General features: G+C 35.2%; 3 protein-coding genes across 3 annotated transcripts in view; 2 read left to right on the forward strand and 1 right to left on the reverse strand.

Moving 5' to 3' along the window:
• Positions 1-311: 311 nt before the first annotated feature.
• LOC113298220 lies at positions 312-2,833 on the forward strand. The gene is made up of 6 exons (XM_026546912.1): positions 312-607; positions 703-873; positions 1,002-1,133; positions 1,666-1,884; positions 2,137-2,229; positions 2,316-2,833. The coding sequence occupies exons 1-6, from the start codon at positions 398-400 to the stop codon at positions 2,475-2,477; spliced, it is 987 nt and encodes a 328-aa protein (XP_026402697.1). The 5' UTR covers positions 312-397; the 3' UTR covers positions 2,478-2,833.
• Positions 2,834-3,004: 171 nt separating this feature from the next.
• Positions 3,005-10,234, reverse strand: LOC113298211 (pentatricopeptide repeat-containing protein At1g76280-like). Its single transcript, XM_026546903.1, has 14 exons — positions 9,944-10,234; positions 9,765-9,825; positions 9,586-9,640; positions 8,991-9,184; positions 8,586-8,693; positions 8,129-8,323; positions 7,286-7,897; positions 6,289-6,384; positions 5,994-6,170; positions 5,299-5,526; positions 5,019-5,162; positions 4,729-4,917; positions 4,237-4,356; positions 3,005-4,015 (listed from the first exon to the last, which is right to left on the reverse strand). The coding sequence occupies exons 1-14, from the start codon at positions 9,955-9,957 to the stop codon at positions 3,587-3,589; spliced, it is 2,622 nt and encodes an 873-aa protein (XP_026402688.1). The 5' UTR covers positions 9,958-10,234; the 3' UTR covers positions 3,005-3,586.
• A 1,686-nt stretch (positions 10,235-11,920) lies between these two features.
• The window catches only part of LOC113349829 (lysM domain-containing GPI-anchored protein 2-like), a 34,967-nt gene continuing 27,997 nt past the window's right edge, over positions 11,921-18,890 (forward strand). Inside the window, exon 1 of the mRNA XM_026593871.1 lies at positions 11,921-11,987. Within this exon, the coding sequence (XP_026449656.1) occupies positions 11,921-11,987 (67 nt within the window). The remainder of the gene's footprint in view (positions 11,988-18,890) is intronic.

The following is an 18,890-nucleotide window of genomic DNA, read 5'->3' on the forward strand; positions in this document are numbered from 1 at the left end:
TGCCCATGTTATTGCCAAAACAGCTAGATCAAACAGGCTATGTTTAGACTACTTTGTTAACTTCCCTAAAAATATTAATCTTGCTATATGGGAAGATAAGCAAGCCTGTCAATCTAAGTTATGTAGTATTGCAAGTTAAGTAATAGAAGTTGGTTTCGCATTAAAAAAAAAATCTTGGTATATACCCCAATCAAGCCAGGTTTAGGTGCCACTTGCGAGCACTCTTCAGGATTGTTTAGATTTCTGTTATTGGGCCTGGGCCAAAGGTTCCTTTTCAGTTCTCCCCTAATAAGTGATAACCGGAGAAAGAGACCAATGGAGGAAGAACTGTAAAACAGTCTTACTCATTTCAGTTTTTAGGGTTCCGACTAGGTATTGAGGTTTTTAGATAGGAAAAATGAATTCATTGAAGCTGAATCATTGTTCGTTTTTATCAACACCGTTACTTCCTTCTTGTTCATCTTCATCTTCATCTGCTTCGTTCATAAGATTTCCACTAATCAATAACAATAAAGGAAGAATTTTTATAACAAAATCTCAAGCTGCTGATGATAATAGTAAAACCAGCCCAGTCAATGGAGATACAATACCTACCAATGGAACCACGGTATGTATTCTTATTTGTTTTTTTTTTGTTATAGGTAATTATGATAAGGACTGACTCTCTTTTTGTTGTTGTTGTTGTGGGGATGATGTTATTAGCCAAAGAGTAGAAGGGATATATTGCTTGAGTATGTAAAAAATGTACAGCCAGAATTCATGGAATTATTTGTTAAAAGAGCACCACAACAGGTAGTTGAAGCAATGAGACAGACTGTTACAAATATGATTGGAACACTTCCTCCTCAATTCTTTGCTGTCACTGTTACAACTGTGAGTATGTTTTCCTTTTCTTTTCTTTCTTGCAATTTCATGGTTTTAATTAAAGATAGTTATTATCATTTTTTTTTTCCTTTTCCGGAGGATTTTTTTTTGTTGTTTATGGTGGTTTATTATTTCAGGTTGCAGAAAATCTTGCTCAGCTTATGTACAGTGTTTTAATGACTGGTTACATGTTTAGAAATGCTCAATATCGCATGGAATTGCAGCAGAGTTTAGAACAAGTTGCACTTCCTGATGGTCAAGATAAAAAGGTATGTGTTCGATCATGTTTTGGTTACCTTTTGTTGGTGATGTTAGGGATAGGGAAATATGGTAATATGTCAAATATAGGTGATATATAAGTTTTAGATATTGACAAGACCCTGTATTTGGATGTCTAGTTGAACTGGATAATCTTGGCGCTTGAGTTGTAATGTACTTCTAAGTGACTAGGTCAATTATATTTGGAAAAGCAATATCAAAGTAATTATAATAAAACGGCATCAAGAAGGATTATATATGTTCGCAATTGCTGACAATCTGCTCATCAAGAGGATACTGGAAGATTTCATTGGTTGGTGGATGATTTCCGTGATTGCGAGAAAAACGGTTATAATAAAGTCAGCAGATTTAGAGTGCTTTCTTTTACGGCTTGATTACTTATTAGTGACTGTTTGCAGTCTTTTAATGTTATTCTCCTTTTCTTGTTGATAAGGTAATAGGTCCACTTTTAGTTTGTGTTAAATGAAAGTGAAATGTTTAAACAGATATATTGATTCCTGTTTATGCCCTTGAATATTGCAGGATACACCAGATTATGCGCCTGGGACACAGAAAAATGTGACTGGTGAAGTTATCAGGTGGAGCAATATTTCTGGTCCGGAGAAAATAGACGCAGTGAAGTACATAGAAATACTAGAGGCTGAAGTTGAGGAATTGAATCGTCAAGTAGGAAGAAAGTCCTTTAGTGGACAAAATGCGCTATTGGATTACCTGAAATCCCTCGAACCACAAAATCTTAAGGTAAGCTTTGGCTATTGATCTGATGTTAAGATTCGTCGTAAGTATCCATGACCTCTGTGAATAGTGATTTCCCTTATACTGAAACTTGATCCCTTTGGATCCCATGAATATGCTCTCCAGGGACTCCTCCATCCACCTGGACCTGAAAGTTGTACAATAAAATTCCACTTGTTTAGCTGAATACCCTTGGCATGTTTCATATCCTTCCATTATTAAGCTTGTTAATTATGTCTTACATGCCCGCATATGTAGGAGTTGTCGAGTAATGCTGGCGAGGATGTCGTAGTGGCTATGAACACTTTTATAAAACGTCTCTTAGCAGTTTCAGATCCTGCCCAAATGAAGGTTTGCTACAATTTTTTGCCCCCTTACCGTCTTTTTCGTTTTTGGATTGATTAACTTGCATACATATCTCTCATTGCTGATTGCAGATAGCAGCAACTGAGACGAGTGCACCAGAACTTGCCAAGCTGCTCTACTGGTTGATGGTGGTCGGCTACAGTATACGCAACATCGAGGTGCGATTTGACATGGAGAGAGTACTTGGTACTTCTCCAAAGCTAGCTGAGTTACCACCGGGAGAAAACATCTAGACAGTCAATTAACGATATTAATTCAAAGAGCATTCACTTTTCAAGACAGCATAAACACTTCTTATACAACCAGGGAGGTTACATATCAAATATTAGAAAATAGTGAGTTTGTGTGGTGTATCCCAATCTAGTCAATGACAAAAATTGCCGCTGCTGTCAGGGATGGGTTGCCATTTCTCACCAAATTTTATGCTTTGAATCCCTGGGGATAGAGCAATTCCTTTTTTTTGATTTCAAGTTAGTCAAAACAAACTTTTCCATATACTGCCTATTTTTTGTAATTGGTTAAGAATGTAAGATTAAGTGGTGATCTTTTCTTAGAATAGTGAAGTTGTGCATTTTCAGTGATTGATCTAGAATTATTTGGTTGCATGTAAAAAACTTTTTGGGATTGGGCAGCTCGCCTTCGTTCGCTTTGGAATTGTGTGATCATAATCCAACTGGATACCCAAGAAATGTGACCCAAAATGGGATCTAATTGGACCAGAAATGTTACCATAATCCAACTGGATATTTCCATTAGTGAATATATCTAATTTTCAGATTTATTACTTATTTGCAAGAGGAGGTAAGAGCAGCTAAAGAGACTAACATTCGCTGTCGAATGTTGATTGTACAAGTGTTACAAGGTAAATAACATAAATCAAAATTTCTGGTGGGCTTCAAAACTGTGAGCGTACCAATGCCACCTCATCAACTGTACAAGAGTGAAAAACAAAAACTTCCCCAAATTCCCATAGACGATGACTTCTTCACTGGACCCTGTAATGCATTGTTATTAAGTGAGAAGGCGCTAGGAAGCTGCTCACTTCTGAAACTTCATGCGTTGCTAGTATAGCTAATGTAAAGCCCTTGATTTGATCCAATTCCAGGTTATTTCATTGTATCATGGCATAGAGAATATAGCCCTTCATGAAGACTTTTCCGCCCAGCCGCATATATAGGAATCTTCAGAATGATAACTGTTGCAGTATATCGTCTCTTCCTTCACTAACTAGTAGTTGCTGAATCTAGCAATAATTTACACACAAACCTGCCTATCTTTTAGAGACGGCAGAACACATTTTTGAAGAGCCTATAAGAATAATACAAGTAGAAAGAATCAGCCTTCAGACTTCTGTATCTTCACTTGGAGATGGTCTCAATACTCCTGAACCATAGGCAGACGAGAGCCTCTTGGCCCAGGCACTTTCATTATGTTGCCATGAAATTGAGAATCCACATACTTCAATCCACCTTAGATTCAGCAGTGCAGCAGCAAGGTTCTCCTGAAATTTAAAAAGTTTGATAATCCGAAATTCAGCTTCTGAATTTTCAGCAAGGATGAAATCCTCTTCAAGATCCTTCCTCTTTTCTTCCAGAACGTTTTCATCTTCAGAGATCATTCGCATACTCAATACTTGCAATGCTTCTATTGCTGTGCTAATAAAATTACAGTCCATATATGCAGAGAAAACATAAGAACAAGTTGTTGGATCAGGTTGTATATTTTCTTGGTGCATTCGCTCAACAATGTACTCCAGTAAATCAATTCGTCCCTGACAATTTATGCATGACAGACTTGGTAAGATATATAGTTACAAGAAGTGTCCTAGAAGAGAAACGAGAGGCAGAACACAAGGTACAGAGGTAGGAATGGCCATGTGATTGTGCCACGGACTGACCTTATGATCATGACTAACTAATAAAGAAACAACAAACAAGTTCCCTTGTCTTACCGGAACAAACACAAATAAATTGTTGTCAAAAGAGATACTACCTTAATATATGCTTCTCGAAGAAAGGTGTTAAATAGTAACACATCTGGCTGATTGCCTTCCACTCTTAGCTGATTCAAGAGCCTCAATGCCTCATCAAAATCTTGGCTGGCCAACAAAATCTGTGCCAGATGGTTAACTCAGCAGTGACCAGAATGATCAATCCAAACAATGTTATATTTTCTAATATATACAAATTAACTTGGCTGTCACATTAGATTGACTTCTAGGAGGCCCCCTAACGAGTTGAAGAAACAAGATATGATTTATTTATATGATGAAAAGACGATACATAAGTTGTCTCCTTCAATCAACATTTCCTTAGATTGTAATTTTCTGAATTCCCTTGCAAAATAAACCAGTTAATATGATTGTTACTGGTATGACTTTGTCTGTGATCCGTATATCGAATAGTCACCTAAACACTATGACTGTAGATTAAGAGGAAACATTCGTTAAGGAAGCAAACACGGATCAGAAATAGTAATCAATACCTTTATGAGAGTAGTGTAAGTGGATGTCCCAGGAAAAAAACCATCCCGTATCATCAAGGAAACAATTGCACAGGCGGACTTGTAACACCTTATATTGCTGCAGCAGTCAACCATGATAGTGTATGTTGCAGCATCTGGTTGCAAGCCATTACTTATCATTTGTCTGAAGATATGTATGGCTTTGTCATTCTGCATGTCATGAAAAAATAGTAACCATGCCGTGGCGCACTGGAATAGACCCCCAATTTACAGATGTAAGATGTATTTAGAATGCCGGCCAAGAAACTTACTTCCTTTGCGTCAACAAGTGAATGGATAGCTATATTGCACATAACTTCTCTTCTGTAAGGTTTCCTACCACCGAATAGATCTCCGGCATAATCTAAATAATATCGCAGTTCTGTTGTCATCCCCTCGGCTCCCAGGGATTTCAACTATAAGAAAACAAATAAGTTATAAATGTCAGTGTACTTTTAAAGTTCCCCAGTATAGGACATTCAAATGTTTCATTTAAACTATGGACCAAGCAACACACAATTGGGGGATCATATTATGGCATAAAATGTTCACCAAGTTTTGTATTGATCGAGGGCTGTGCTGAAAACCGTTTTCTACCATATCCGTCTCTATTGCTTTTAATCTTTCAGTAGCTTCATTCCTTGACAACAGATCCCCCTTCTCATAAGGAGCATTCACGGTAACAAACAAAGAATAGAGAAGCTCGTAAATATCCATATCGAACTTAACTTTCATTTTCTTCATTTTAGCCAATACGCAGATAGCACGTTCTGGTTTATCCTACAATATCACAGAGAAATTACATCTATTTGCAGTACCAAAATAATAATGAATGCAAAGATGAGGTGAAAGCTGGATTAGGTAGAACCTGAAAAATTACAGTCACGCAATACTAAATCACAAAAAAAATAAATTAAATTCCAAACAAGTAACACTAATTCCATGCTGATTCTTATTTGGTTGAGCATCTAGTTGATGTGTGTCACGTGTTATAAAGCAACGAAACCAGGATATTGAAGCATATTTCGTCTATAGATCATAGATTTCCATCTTCCACGCTTAAGTTGGTTCCCACATCGATGCCCAAGTGTCACCACTACTAGGTACGATAAGATAAAGCCAGGCATATCACAGGCTAACAGCCAGCCTTGAATCTGTTGGGTCAGGCAGTGCCCATTAACACCTTAGGAATCTCAGAGGGACAGAACAGTTAACAAGGAATCCCAATATGTATAAAGAAAATTTACCATATCATCGCATGCACCAAGAAAGGCACGACAAGGATAAAGAAGGTATTGAGCTTCAACAATTTGATCCAGCAAAGCCTCAGCTAGGTCCAGTTTTAAGATTTTACTGCAACCTATTGAAAGGTTTGCAAGCGTTTTACCAAATGGCTTCAAATTCTTCTTTTTCATAGCTTTCAACTGCCAGGAAAGTGAAAAGGGAAGACATTAAGGCGGACCATTTTATTTGCGGAACACATCTAATAAATGGAAATCATCAACAAACATAGCCACACCGCAATTTAATAAGAGATCTCACCACTTCCATGCCATCGGCAACTCCCTTCCACATAACAACAACTTTAATATAGCGATCATAAGTAAAGCATGATGGCTCCACACCAAGTTTTTGCATCTAGACAGTAAATGAGGTCGTCAAGAAAGGGAAATGAAAAAAATAAAAAAAAATGGATAAAGGAAGCTTATACAAAGCTCGGAACAAGAAATATCACCTAGAAGTTTATTTTACAACCCACACAAACACAATACGAGAACTAAACAGAAGCAGCAGAACCCAACATGAAGCATCATCCACAAACCACTTACCCATGCCAAACCACTAGGAAAAACAAAGGCAATAAGACATGAACAGAAATAATATGTGAACAGCCCAGAAACTCAATTGAGGCCTCAATAAGAGAATCTCATCAAGTAATCAGATATATCAAAGAAGCAATATTCAAAGGATTTTAGTATTAGATGCCCAATAGAATTGGGTTGACTTTATGATCTCGACTAATCTGCTATTTCTCTTTCCATAGTGTCTTCATGTAGCAAATGGTAAATAAAATAACTCAAGGTTTTCGTATGCATTCTTCCGCTCTTATTATAACCCCACTCAACACATTCTTTAAGACTGCTTCTTTCATCACCCAATCAATCCTATAGCTTCTTGTGAAGTACATCAAGCTTTACGTGGAGACCTCTACAAGAAGATGATCTACAGTTTCAAGGTTATTAATGCAGAAACAACAGTCATTTACGGAGATCTGACCCCTCTTTTGAAGAAAGGTTGTCAATAGTTGCTACTCCTTTATAAGTACAACATGATTGCCAAACAAACAAGCATACTTTCAAGAGACCAGATGATATTAGAAGGAAATGCATATCTAAATTCAGATTCAGCAGGTGAACTGGAAAAAAAAGAAGAAAAATGTCCTTGCACGGAATGAACTTATAACTTGATAGTTACCAACAAATGAGAAAAGAGGAATAAAGTTAGGTCAAAAGATAGTGTTTGAAGTTTGTAGAAATACCTGCTGGAACAAATGGTCAGCAAGCTCATAGTTTGCAGATTGTCCACATGCATGTAATATGTCATTGAAAGACCACCTCAAGACATTCTGAACAGGTCCTGTTTCAAAAATTCTTTTCAGAAAGCTAACGGCATCATTCTCGCTACTCAGAGAACCAGATCCATCACCCTGATTAGGCACAGCAAACAACGGCGAACAGCTATAAATCTGTGGGAGACAATTGATGCCATTGAGCATGTACTTTTCCCTGCTAGACATATATAATTCGATGCTTTGTATGTCATCTTCTCCTGCTGTTGTCTTAGCACCATGAGTGTGTGATGCATGGACACAAGAGGCATGTTTCTCCCTTTTATTAATGTCAAAATCATGATTCACAGGTATAGGAATGTTCAATCTAGAGGACCTATATTTTGCCTCGGCAGATGTCATCGATAAGTGATCTCCCTGTAAAACCAGTGCCACCATATGCTGCAAAGCTCTACATGCAGACGCCAAATCTCCAAATCGTGTGAAGGAGGAGATGAAGTGTCGAAGACAACTAATGCTTGGGCTATAGTACTTGGTGAATTCCTTCCAGATACTATGGACTGCAGAGAGGTCTTCGGCGAGCTGCAGATTTGGGAGGAAACCCAAATTGATATGAAGTTAAAGATATTGCAGAGTTATAGAAAGCAGCTCCTAAATTTTTTTTACCAAGTGTCTTGTATAACACAAAGGAAGCAAAGGCACAAATTACATACCACAGTGATGAGAACTTTTTTAGGACTAATATTCATGGATACCACATTCATAAACAAGAAATTTTCTATAACGTCATAACAACATTTTTCTGGCACAAACCTTCAGAAGCGCGACATACGTTACTGGAGATTTCCCCATGAGCCGGTCTTCCATTAACTTTAAACATCGCACAACAAGCTGTGCAACATGAACATCACCTTGCATTTGAACACATGCATTCAAGAAGACATTGTACATGTGCAAATCAGGTTTCATATGATTTTGTTCCCCAAGAAATTCCAGCAAATTGAGTGCCTGCAAATGTTACTAGGGAAAGTAATTATATAGTTCCGAAAGGAGTTAACTGTAGGAAGATAGTATTGTAAAGAATGCAATGAAATTCAAGTGTCAATCATCTAAATGCAGCCTATCAACTAAGCGCTTATGGCTTATCAGTAGACAAAAAAAAGAGAGGGGAGACAATCGCATACAGAGTGCGAAATTATAAAGAAAAATGAACTTTGTACTACAATAAATTAGTATAAAAGAAGAAAAGAAGGAAAAAAAAAACGCGTACCACATCAAGGTGATTCCCTTTGGCGAGAGCTTGAATCACAAACAAATGACATTTTTTCTTCATACCTATTTCTTTTTCTTTCATCAAGCTCCATGTCTCCAAAACAAACTGCAGAAAAACCTAAAACGTTAATGGCCAAGTACAAAAAGGGACAGACCAACAAAGTAAGAGGGTATCAAACTGGGTCACGAGTAGCAGAACCACCTTTCAAGCTGAATCGATCAGTTAAGGATAGACTCAGATAAAAGGATACAAGAAGGTAATTGTGATCAAATGGAACTTTTACTATTCAGTTAACTTCAAAATACAGTCATAGCTGTCACTACTGACCAAAACAACAAAACTGACGACAAAATATCAAGTGAAACCAGTACACATCATTAGCACAGAAGTGACTGTGCTTACCACCGGGTCTGGAGCTTTTGCACAATATTCAAGGATATATATAAAGTCATCATCTCTTAAAGAGTCACTCCCACTGCTAAGTTTCCAAAGCAGATTTACAGCTTCGTCCCTTTTACCCAAACGAAGAGCATTAACAATTTCCACTTGCAAATTATATGTGATTGGTTTTGATTCATACCGGACACGACCATATGCTGCAACAAGGCAATTCAAAACTGTCAATTAATTATCCATTTTTTATGCTTTATCCAACTCAAGATAATTTTTGTGATCTGAATGGTGTCATAGTTGAAATGAAATCACAAAAATTTGTAAACAATGCCATTACAAAGAAGAAAAAACCGACTCCTAATTTTGTATTTATTATTGTCATCTGTCTCACTTCAATGATAATTATGCCACCCCTGGCTCCTCTCTGCTAATGCTAATACTAATACTCTATCAATCTGAAATCTTGCTTCCTAATTAGCTAGAAGTCAAGGTTTGTCCTCTTTACTTTTTGCTCTTCCTCAGATAGGTATTAGGAATTTTACCAACTGGGACATTTTAGTGGTTTAGTTTGACCTCTACAAAAACTAAAGCAAAAATACAGTACCTTTTGAATTAGTCTCAATGTATTGTATCCTCTGATGAGTCACATTCTTCTCCCCCTGAACAGCAATGATAATTGATTGCACAGAAAATCAAATTCGATTGTAATTCATTCTTTAACTCTCAGAATACAGACTTTTCAATCAAAATTCCATAAACTGAAAATCTATTCACGAATTTTACCTTTTTTGGAACTTTCAATCTATAAAATGAATCTGCAAACAATCGAAAAGGTACCCTAAACCTGAAAAAGAAAATGTTATAACTAATCAGAGATAAGTTGAAATTTTTATCAGTTTATAAATCAATGTGAAACATAGTAATTGACGTATGAACAATATAAGTAATAGAAATGAACTTACAGAGATCTATGCATGCTCTGGAGCTGGTTCCAGTTATCTCTCCAACGCGTGAGTAGATAAACCCTAACTCCACCCTAGGGTTTATCTTGTATATGCCCTAATTTCGAAATATTTCGAGCTTTCGGATAGACGTTGAACAGTATGTGTTTCAGAAGCTGATGAAATGTTTGGTTTTGGGTAGGGAGATCGGCCAACTGATTCCGTCACTGCAAATTATTTAAGGGTAGTCGTGTTTCAGCAACGGTGTTTACAAGACAAACTTGTACCAGCATCTGACGAGATTTGGCCAACTCGGGAACCGAGTAACGGGTCGTCATTTTTTTTAAAATTCAAACGGATCGTCATCTTACCCCTAATTATTTTCGAATTCGGACTTACAGTTTGTTTTCTTTTGAAGTCTATTATTGGGGCGTCACACTTCAATAGAGGGTCTTCACTTGGATTCTTAATGTCTAAAAAAATAGTTATGGGATATTGTAACACATATACAAAATGTCTAGCTTACCCTTTAACTAAAATAAAACTTAAAAATCGTAGAAGTGATTTTACGTCCAGGTTAGGATTAATTCCAACCGTAAAATTTTATTTGCATGTAGTTTAACGTCCAGGTTTGGATTAATTTCCAACCGTAGAAGCTCATTTTACGTCCAGGTTTCTTTTAATCCAACCATAAAATCCGATTTTACGTCCGGTTTTCTTTTAATTCCAACCATAGAAGTGATTTTACGTCCAGGTTTAGTTGAATTTCAACCGTAATTTTCAATTTTACGTCTAGGTTTAGTTGAATTCCAACCGTAATTTTCAATTTTACGTCTAGGTTTAGTTTATTAAATTTTCCTTTCGTCAACCTAGCCGTAAATTTCAATTTTACGTCCAGGTTCCTTTTAATTCCAACCGTAGAAATTGATTTTACGTCCAGGTTTTGATTGATTCCAACCGTAGAAATTGGTTTTACGTCCAGGTTTGGATCGATTCCAACCGTAGAAATTAATTACTATCTAGTTAAATTAAATAAAATTAAAATTAACTAAAGGGTTATTCGGTCATTACAAAATTATTTGAGATAAGGGGTTTTTGATATTACTTCTGGGTGACCCGTTTTTGTCCTATTAGGTGACGTCCCAATAATAACCTTCTTTCTTTTACTCGCGGTTCGAATCTGACTTAACATCTTACTCGTCCCAATCAGTTGTCAGATCTTTTGTTCCTTTTCATTTCTGAGGTCTGACTCGAGGTTTGTCTCCGGAAGTGCTATACTTCCCCCACTCCCTTCCCCCACTCCCTTCCCCCATTAGGTGTCATCGTTCTTATCCCTTGATTCCTAGATTGAGATTAGCAGGGATTTCCATTATTATTGAATTTAACCAACAGATGCTTGACACATAGGCGGGGAAAGGAGCGGGGAAAGGAAATGGAGGATGTATATCATTTTCGGTTTGTCTCAAAAGTTTTTGATTCTGGTACAATCATCATATAACTGATTCGCTGGGCATGTATATGCGGCTGAATTCAAAATGTTTCATTACCCTTTAGTATTTTAGTAATTTTTGAATCCAATGTAACAAATCAGATTCATATGTAATATGAGTTAAAGTCAGCTGGATAAGAAAAAAATACCACGTTATACAATGAGACTTTTTATAGGGATTTATTTATTCCATAAAAGTGAATTTCATTCCACCAAAAAGAGTTTTACTATAATATCCCGATTCGACAGGTAGGGTTCTCCGGATGGAATATAAGTAATGATTTGTCCTTTCCTAACACTGAGGTTTCTTTTTCACAATTGATTTCAGAGTTGGCAAAAAGTTCTACAATTAAGCGTGCACGGACGGGAGTAATCTAATATAGGTATGGGTGACCTCCCGAGAAGTTGTTGCTGGATGACCGTTGCGGTGCCCGTTAAAAACCTCAAACTGCATGATGACCACGATAACTAAGTGCGGACAGTATCGGTGGAGGAATGCATCATTACAAATGGTATCAAAGCCGATGACGAGTCAGCTGTCGAGGGTGAAAGAGTACGTTGGACGGGTTGTGTCAGGTATTGGACTTATGAGGGACATGAAACGTCAAAGATCTGGATTTCTTGAATATATTTTGAAGCTGAGGACGACTCCAATTTAAGGTGGTGGTATTGTAATACTCGTGGTGGTATTGTAATATTCCGATTTGGCATGTAGAGTTCCCGATTGAATATAAGTAATAACTTGACTTTTCATAACACTAAGGCCTGATACGTACACTTCTTGACTGAGCAGTGAGAAAATAATTTTCAGTTAAGCGTGCTCGGACGGCAACAATATATGGATCGGTGATCTCCTAGGAAGCTACTGCTGGATGTCTGCACAGGTGCTCATTTAAAACCTCACGCTTGCGGATAACCGTAGTGGTTAAGTGAGGAAAATATCGTTGGAGTGTCAAGTTATTACACTTATAATACCAAACTACCCTCATTGAGGATTATATAAAAGAAATCAAGGGGAATCGACTTTCATTAACTGGGAAACTCCATGGACTAGCATGCTTAGCATGCGCATAAACAACTTTGTTAGCATACCTCACACCACTTAAAACCTTTAACTGAGTTTAACAACCTATTAATATTTGAACGAAGGTTGTGATCTTTCCATCCACGATAAGCAAAATTTGAAACAACAACTTCAACCACAGACTTACAATCTCCTTTCATGAAAATATTTAAATAATTTTTTATCATTTACTTTGCAACTTCAAAAAGTAAGTGCTTCGGCTTACTTAACATTTCTCGCTTGATGTTTCTTCATCAAGTCTCAAAGGAATCCTCTTGCGAAGTCTCTCAAAATGAGACTATGACCATTGATTTTAGTTTGAATACCAAATGCAACATCAAAATTTTGTACTAGTGTAAAATCTGTATTTTAGAATTAGAGTTCATCTTACTTTTTCTGCAAGATGTGTTATGTGTCAGTGACATTAATGTTATATTTGATGCAAAAGCTCTGAATGCATCTAATGATAATGTTTGAGTTACTTTTTAAATTTTCAAAAACCTTAATGCATTAGTGCTTCCAATTCTGCTGTATTATAATATAAACAAACATGACGCTTTTAGTTATTTATAAAGGATATTATGCTTTGTTTCGGATGCCAAGAATGGATTCATCGTTGTGGAAAGTTGGCTCGTTGTTGAAATTTTAAACCTTTAGGTATCATAACAAACCAAATAGATTTCGCTAAATCGTATTGAATCGGAAGGTTGTAATACCCTCTGATTCAGTGGTTGGATAGACTGAGTATCAATGATGATATAGCTAAAACTAATGTTAAGGCCCTTTTCAACTCAACATGTTTCAGAATTGGTCTTTTTTGTAGTTAAAAGATCTTGTGTGTTATTGTAATCACTCTTATGACATACATCGGTCGCGACGATGTTAATTCGGTTGCTCAGATTTGTCTTTAGTGATAGCGGCGTCAAAATAACAATAATGATATATGCTCGTTGAGATTATTCTTTTAGGGAATACATGTGAAACCTTTTCTATTTCCTTTATCTTTATCTAGACATGTGATTTACGACAACGTTTAAAGTTTTTTTTTTTTTTAGTTTTTTTTCCAGCAATGTCTTGTTCCTTGCGTTTATATGGAGTTTCTCGCTGCGTGTTAACACTTCTTCCTAACACCAATGGTTATTCTATTTTAGTTACTTGGTGGTTTAAGTACTCCATTTTACCTCGGGTCACTGGAATTTGGAAATCTCCAGTCAAAAGTTAGGTTAAACACTTAGGATTCAAGGTCTTTCTCACACACAAAAGGAATGAGGTGTACGAGTCGAAAATACTTAAAGATAAAAAGAACATGACATGTCTTCAAACTTAAACCAATTTCATTGCTCCGCAGTCCAGGATCGTACCAGGGGCATAGGCCACCTAAGAAGCCGCTTAGGGCCCACGAATTTATATTTTTATGTATACCAACTTCTATATGTTCTATAACCCTATACTATTATCAGTTGTCCTAAGTTTTTAACTATTTTGGCCGAAACTTGGTTGGATCTAACCAAGGTCCCATTGCTGCTATGTGTAGTGATGAATTTTAGCCTTGTTTAGCTAGCTTGGCCACCTGATGTGGTTAATGCTTTTTAAAAAATTGGGTTAGATCTTATTAAGATCCCATTGTTGTTAAACACAGTGATGCAATCTAGACTTAATTGTATAGTTTAGCCACCTGATGTGGTTTGTTATTTGTGGAATTCTGCAATGGTTGAAATGTTTGAAGGGGTAGATTTGTTGGTCAAGAATTAGGGGAGACACTATAGATTTGATGATTGTAATATGAACTTGAAAAATGCTGTAAGGTTTTCCGACTACCACCAAAATCGGATTTATGAATGAATGTATGGAGGTTTTTCCTCCTTTAATGAAAAAATAAAATAAAATAAATATTTTTCTATGTAGTTTGGTCGCAGATTATTATCCAACTTTCCATTGAAGAAGTTAAAAAACCTAGTGCAACATACACTTTATATTCGGTTAAGTCATTCAACGATAACACCTCTCTTGATATTCTTTTATCAGCCTCCCACTACAAGGTAAGTTCATTGATTAGAATTGTATCCAATATATAAATTAATGGATCTTATTTATTTATTTATTTACGTTTAAAAGTTACATGTTATCATTGATGTGGGTGTGGATTTTTTAAAGATCGATAGTGGGTGGTCATTAATAATTAGTATTTTGGTTAATTGATTGTTAGGGTTTCATCTACTTAATCAATTTGAATTTCTAAACCATATACTCTAGACTGTGTTTATTTGAGTTTTGATTATTGTTATCTAGACCATGTTCTCTAGGTTTGGTCTGCTCATATGGAATTTCTAAACAAGGGTGTTTGATGTTGATTATGTGTTGTTATGAAGTCCATATGAAATAAGTTTTTTTTTCTTTTACTGATAAGTGCATAATTTACTATACTCTGTTATCAATTCGATGCTTGTATTTTCTACATTTCTTTCATATTGCCTTGTATTACTCTTGTTTTATTTTGTTTGTCTTATTTAGGTAGAATCATCCAAAATGAGAGAAAATAGTGTTGAAACGGACACAAGATAAATGTAGACTAAGTACCAAAAATAATTCGACCAAATTCAAGAGTATCCATATCTATGTTGTGGATAGTTAAGATACGAACGCAACACACAAAAAGAAATGAGGTCATTCCGAGTTCGTATGAGGAATTTATGGGCAAAACAGTTCAAGGATCTTTACTAGGATCAGTCCTAAGGATATATACTAAGACCGACCCACACTTTAAAAAGTTGTGAAAGTACTTTTTAAAGGATGAAAACTTGGTTCCAAAGTAAGTCCAAACCCTAGGATTGCTAGGGGTGTTTAGGAAGACTTTTAAGGCTTTTGATACACGTTTTATCAAGGTTTTGAAAAGGAGTAAAGAAGACAAGGAGAAAAAGCTAGGGTTTTTGATCTCTTCCATTATCACATATATTTCTCTTTGATTATCTGATATATATATCACGGGTAACACTAAATCCATAAGTCACTAAACTTCTTTTTGATTGAGGATGAATTCTAAGTTCTAACCATCAAGTTAAATGAGTATATTCTATTTTGAGTTGTTCACATGTTATCAATTGTCTTTATCTTTATTATCGTTGGAGAAATATGGTTTCAACTTCATGAAATATGGGCGGTTTTGCTACACTTGTACTGTCTATAGTGGAAAACAAGATCAAAAGATGATTACTTATTAACACACAACATAATTAGTTATGAATTTATATTTGAGATGGTTTTCTAGTATCATTTGTTGTTTGTGGTTAACATTCTCAACAAGTAACTTCAAAAAGAGGATATGCATCTTGATATTTCCGAGGGACAATTAAAAGTCATATTTTTTTTAGGTGTAGTGAACTGGATTTGATGAGTTATTGGGTTAAACTACTTAGTCCGAAACGACAGTTGAAGTGGAACATATTCTCCGTGAATCATACATAATTTGAAAAAAGGCATTTTGGCAAGAGTGTGACGGAAGATGAAACATCATTATCAGATAAATAATATTTTTAAATTAAATATGTATTAATATAGTCGATCAAGTTGTATCCTCACTTGCTAGTAGGTTTCGAACAATTTCAAAAGTTTGTTAAGTTCTTGGTTCCCATTTCATGCACAAAAGTTGCATTCTTTTGATGATGGCATTTTAAGGGCATCTAGCATCAAGTTTTATAATTATCTAAAATATGTAACTTTCTTTTTTAAATCCAAAGCCATCACATTTTGGGTTTTTGTATTGATGGCATGACTTGAATACAGAAAGGAAAGTTCTAAAAATTAAGCTATTTTCCGAGAAAAACTGAAAGGGCAATTAAAGTGTTGAATTTCTTAAAGATACGAAAGGTTGCTACACATATGCAAAAATTGCTACACATATGCAAAAATAACATACAAAAATTTATTTTCAATCGCAATTACAACCACCTCAGTGAAAAGAAGTTTCTCAAAATTGAAGTTGACCAAGTCATACGTTCGGTCGACACTGTTAGATTTTTTTTTAAATGATCAAGCAATTTTATCTATTGAGGTTGATATGATAAACAACTTTGATTATGATGCAATAATTAATAAATTTACATTAAGGAATCCAAGAAGATTATTAATAGATTGGATATTTTTATGTAGTTGTTTTTATTTGCAAAATCTAATTCATGTCATTTGTGTTATCTTTTTCGATGAAATTCTCCTAAAACGTTTGACAAGGATCTGCTATAGGCTTCGACATATCATATGAAATTGAACTAGATAAAGAAATATCTACATTATACTGATATAGCCCTTTCGTCAACGCCATTGATAATTAATTTTACTCGGCTGGTATTTGCTAAAAGATAAATAAAATCTTTTCTTAGTGGGAATATAAAGAAAATAAGAAACGCAAAATAAGTACTTATTTCTTCTCCATTTGCACGTCATTAGTACAAAACAAAGCTAGGGTAAGTTTGCCTGTGTTAGTGGTGGTCAGGATTTGTCCAGACAAAGATAAATCAAGGGTTGTGGTTCTCCTGACCACCCCCTACAACTCGCACGCGTGGCATTAACTCCAATATTATGAATGAAAAATGAATAATCAAGTCAAGATATGGATTTTCAAAAATTATAACGGAGAGGTTCGAACTCATGACCTGTTATGTCATAAGAGTGGCCTCTAACTAGTATTCCACCTTGGTTGGAATTAATAGAAAAGATAAATCAACGGTGGTGGTTCGTTCAACTTAAATATCATAATTGCTTTATTAATTAGTGTTTCACTAATTCCATATAATAAATAATCTATTCATTATAAATTGTTCTTTAATCAGTGTTTCACTAATTGCTCATAATAAATGACTAATCATTTTTTAATTATAAATGTTTTCTTAATTAACTATAATATTTATTTCTATTAATAAGTAATTTTGATAAATAATATCAATAGACATTTTTGGCGACAATGAGTAGTAGAAGAGGTGGAGGTCGAAAGATTAGTGGTGGTTAAGGGCGGAGCCAAGTACAATTATATTTAGTTTTGTTCTTTTATCATAAAATGGGATATAAAGTCCATTTTTCACATGTATACAACTTGCTAAGAATTTTTTCTCCCTCTTTCCTCAAAATCCTGGCTCCGCCCCTGATTTGTGGTGGAAGAAGTAGTGACGGTGAGTGCTGGAGAGTAGTGATGGACAATATTAATTTTATGTTGTCGTTACAACATCAATAACATCGTAGTGTGGAAGATGTGGTTGGTTGTTTTTAACACTTTTGATAAATGAAGGTACCATATATTTCAGGGATGATATCATACAAGACAATATTTTCATGATCGTAGTTGGATCACCCAAATGGTACCCCTGTTATCTTTGGTACTATATCGTATAAATCATGATTTTTTAATGTTAAAATAAAATTGATTGCAATACAAAAAAGAATATATACACTGGAAAAAAATAATGAAACTAATCAATTGACGACATTTTGTTCAATCTAAACCTCATACATGGCATTTGTGATTGAAAATTAGAATTGCGTCCAACAACCTACGTGGGGTGGGTGGCAGTGATGATGGCAGTGGTGGAGTCAAAAATTGACATTGAGGAAGCCTTTTTTTTTATAAAAGAAACATGTAAACTTTGGTGGACTAAACCATAAATATATATGGGCAAAGTACTATTTATAAAATAAACTAAAAAATTTATGTAGTTATTAAAAATTTAAGGGGTTAGAGTCATGTTAGTCAACCCTTGGCTCTGCCATTAGGTGGTGGTCGATTAAAAAAATGGATTCATATGGTTTTATGGTGGTGGCGGGTATTGGTGAACAAAAACATATTATGCTAATTTCGTAATGCCAATATGTAACGTTATATTATAAAGTATAACACGTGGTTGATCATTCTAATGTTAAAATAAACTTGATAAAACACATGTCCATTTTTAAAGAATTGGTGCAATCAATTGCCATGTTATGTAATAACTAAACGAACGACACGAATCAAGATCAAAATATATGAAATTATTTATTATCGATTTGTCTATGTAAAGAGTGGTCAGAATTTGTCTTTGGCAAAGATAAATTTACCGCTCGGGTTTCAACTTAACCATTTTTAAATGTTTTATTAATTAGTGTCTCATTGATTGTTCATAATGATTAATTAAATTTGTATTATAAATGTCCCTTTAACAATCTAACATAAATACATAACTTTATTAATAAATAATTTTACTAAAAACTATATTAATTCTAACGGTGGCGGGTGTTTGTGAATGGTGGAGGCGGTAAGATTACTATTGGTGGAAGAAATAGTGGCGGCGGATGTTTTTTATGGTGGTGGGTGTTGGTAATAGTAGTGGATAATAATAGTTTTTGCTTTTTAATGAGTTTTATTGACCGAGTAAAAAAAAAATCTTCACAAAACA

This window comes from Papaver somniferum, chromosome 1 (genome assembly GCF_003573695.1).
Source record: "Papaver somniferum cultivar HN1 chromosome 1, ASM357369v1, whole genome shotgun sequence".
NCBI classification, from domain to species: Eukaryota; Viridiplantae; Streptophyta; class Magnoliopsida; order Ranunculales; family Papaveraceae; genus Papaver; species Papaver somniferum.

What these genes read in the sequence shown, in the direction of transcription:
- LOC113298220 (XM_026546912.1), top strand. Translation starts at nt 398, where the DNA reads ATGAATTCATTGAAGCTGAATCATTGTTCGTTTTTATCAACACCGTTA. An exon ending in TACCTACCAATGGAACCACG is followed by an intron (nt 608 to 702) that starts GTATGTATTCTT and finishes TGATGTTATTAG; the next exon opens with CCAAAGAGTAGAAGGGATAT. An exon ending in CAGATCCTGCCCAAATGAAG is followed by an intron (nt 2,230 to 2,315) that starts GTTTGCTACAAT and finishes TGCTGATTGCAG; the next exon opens with ATAGCAGCAACTGAGACGAG.
- LOC113298211 (XM_026546903.1), bottom strand. An exon ending in TTGCCGATGGCATGGAAGTG is followed by an intron (nt 6,171 to 6,288) that starts GTGAGATCTCTT and finishes CTTTCCTGGCAG; the next exon opens with TTGAAAGCTATGAAAAAGAA. An exon ending in TTGGTGCATGCGATGATATG is followed by an intron (nt 5,527 to 5,993) that starts GTAAATTTTCTT and finishes GTGATATTGTAG; the next exon opens with GATAAACCAGAACGTGCTAT.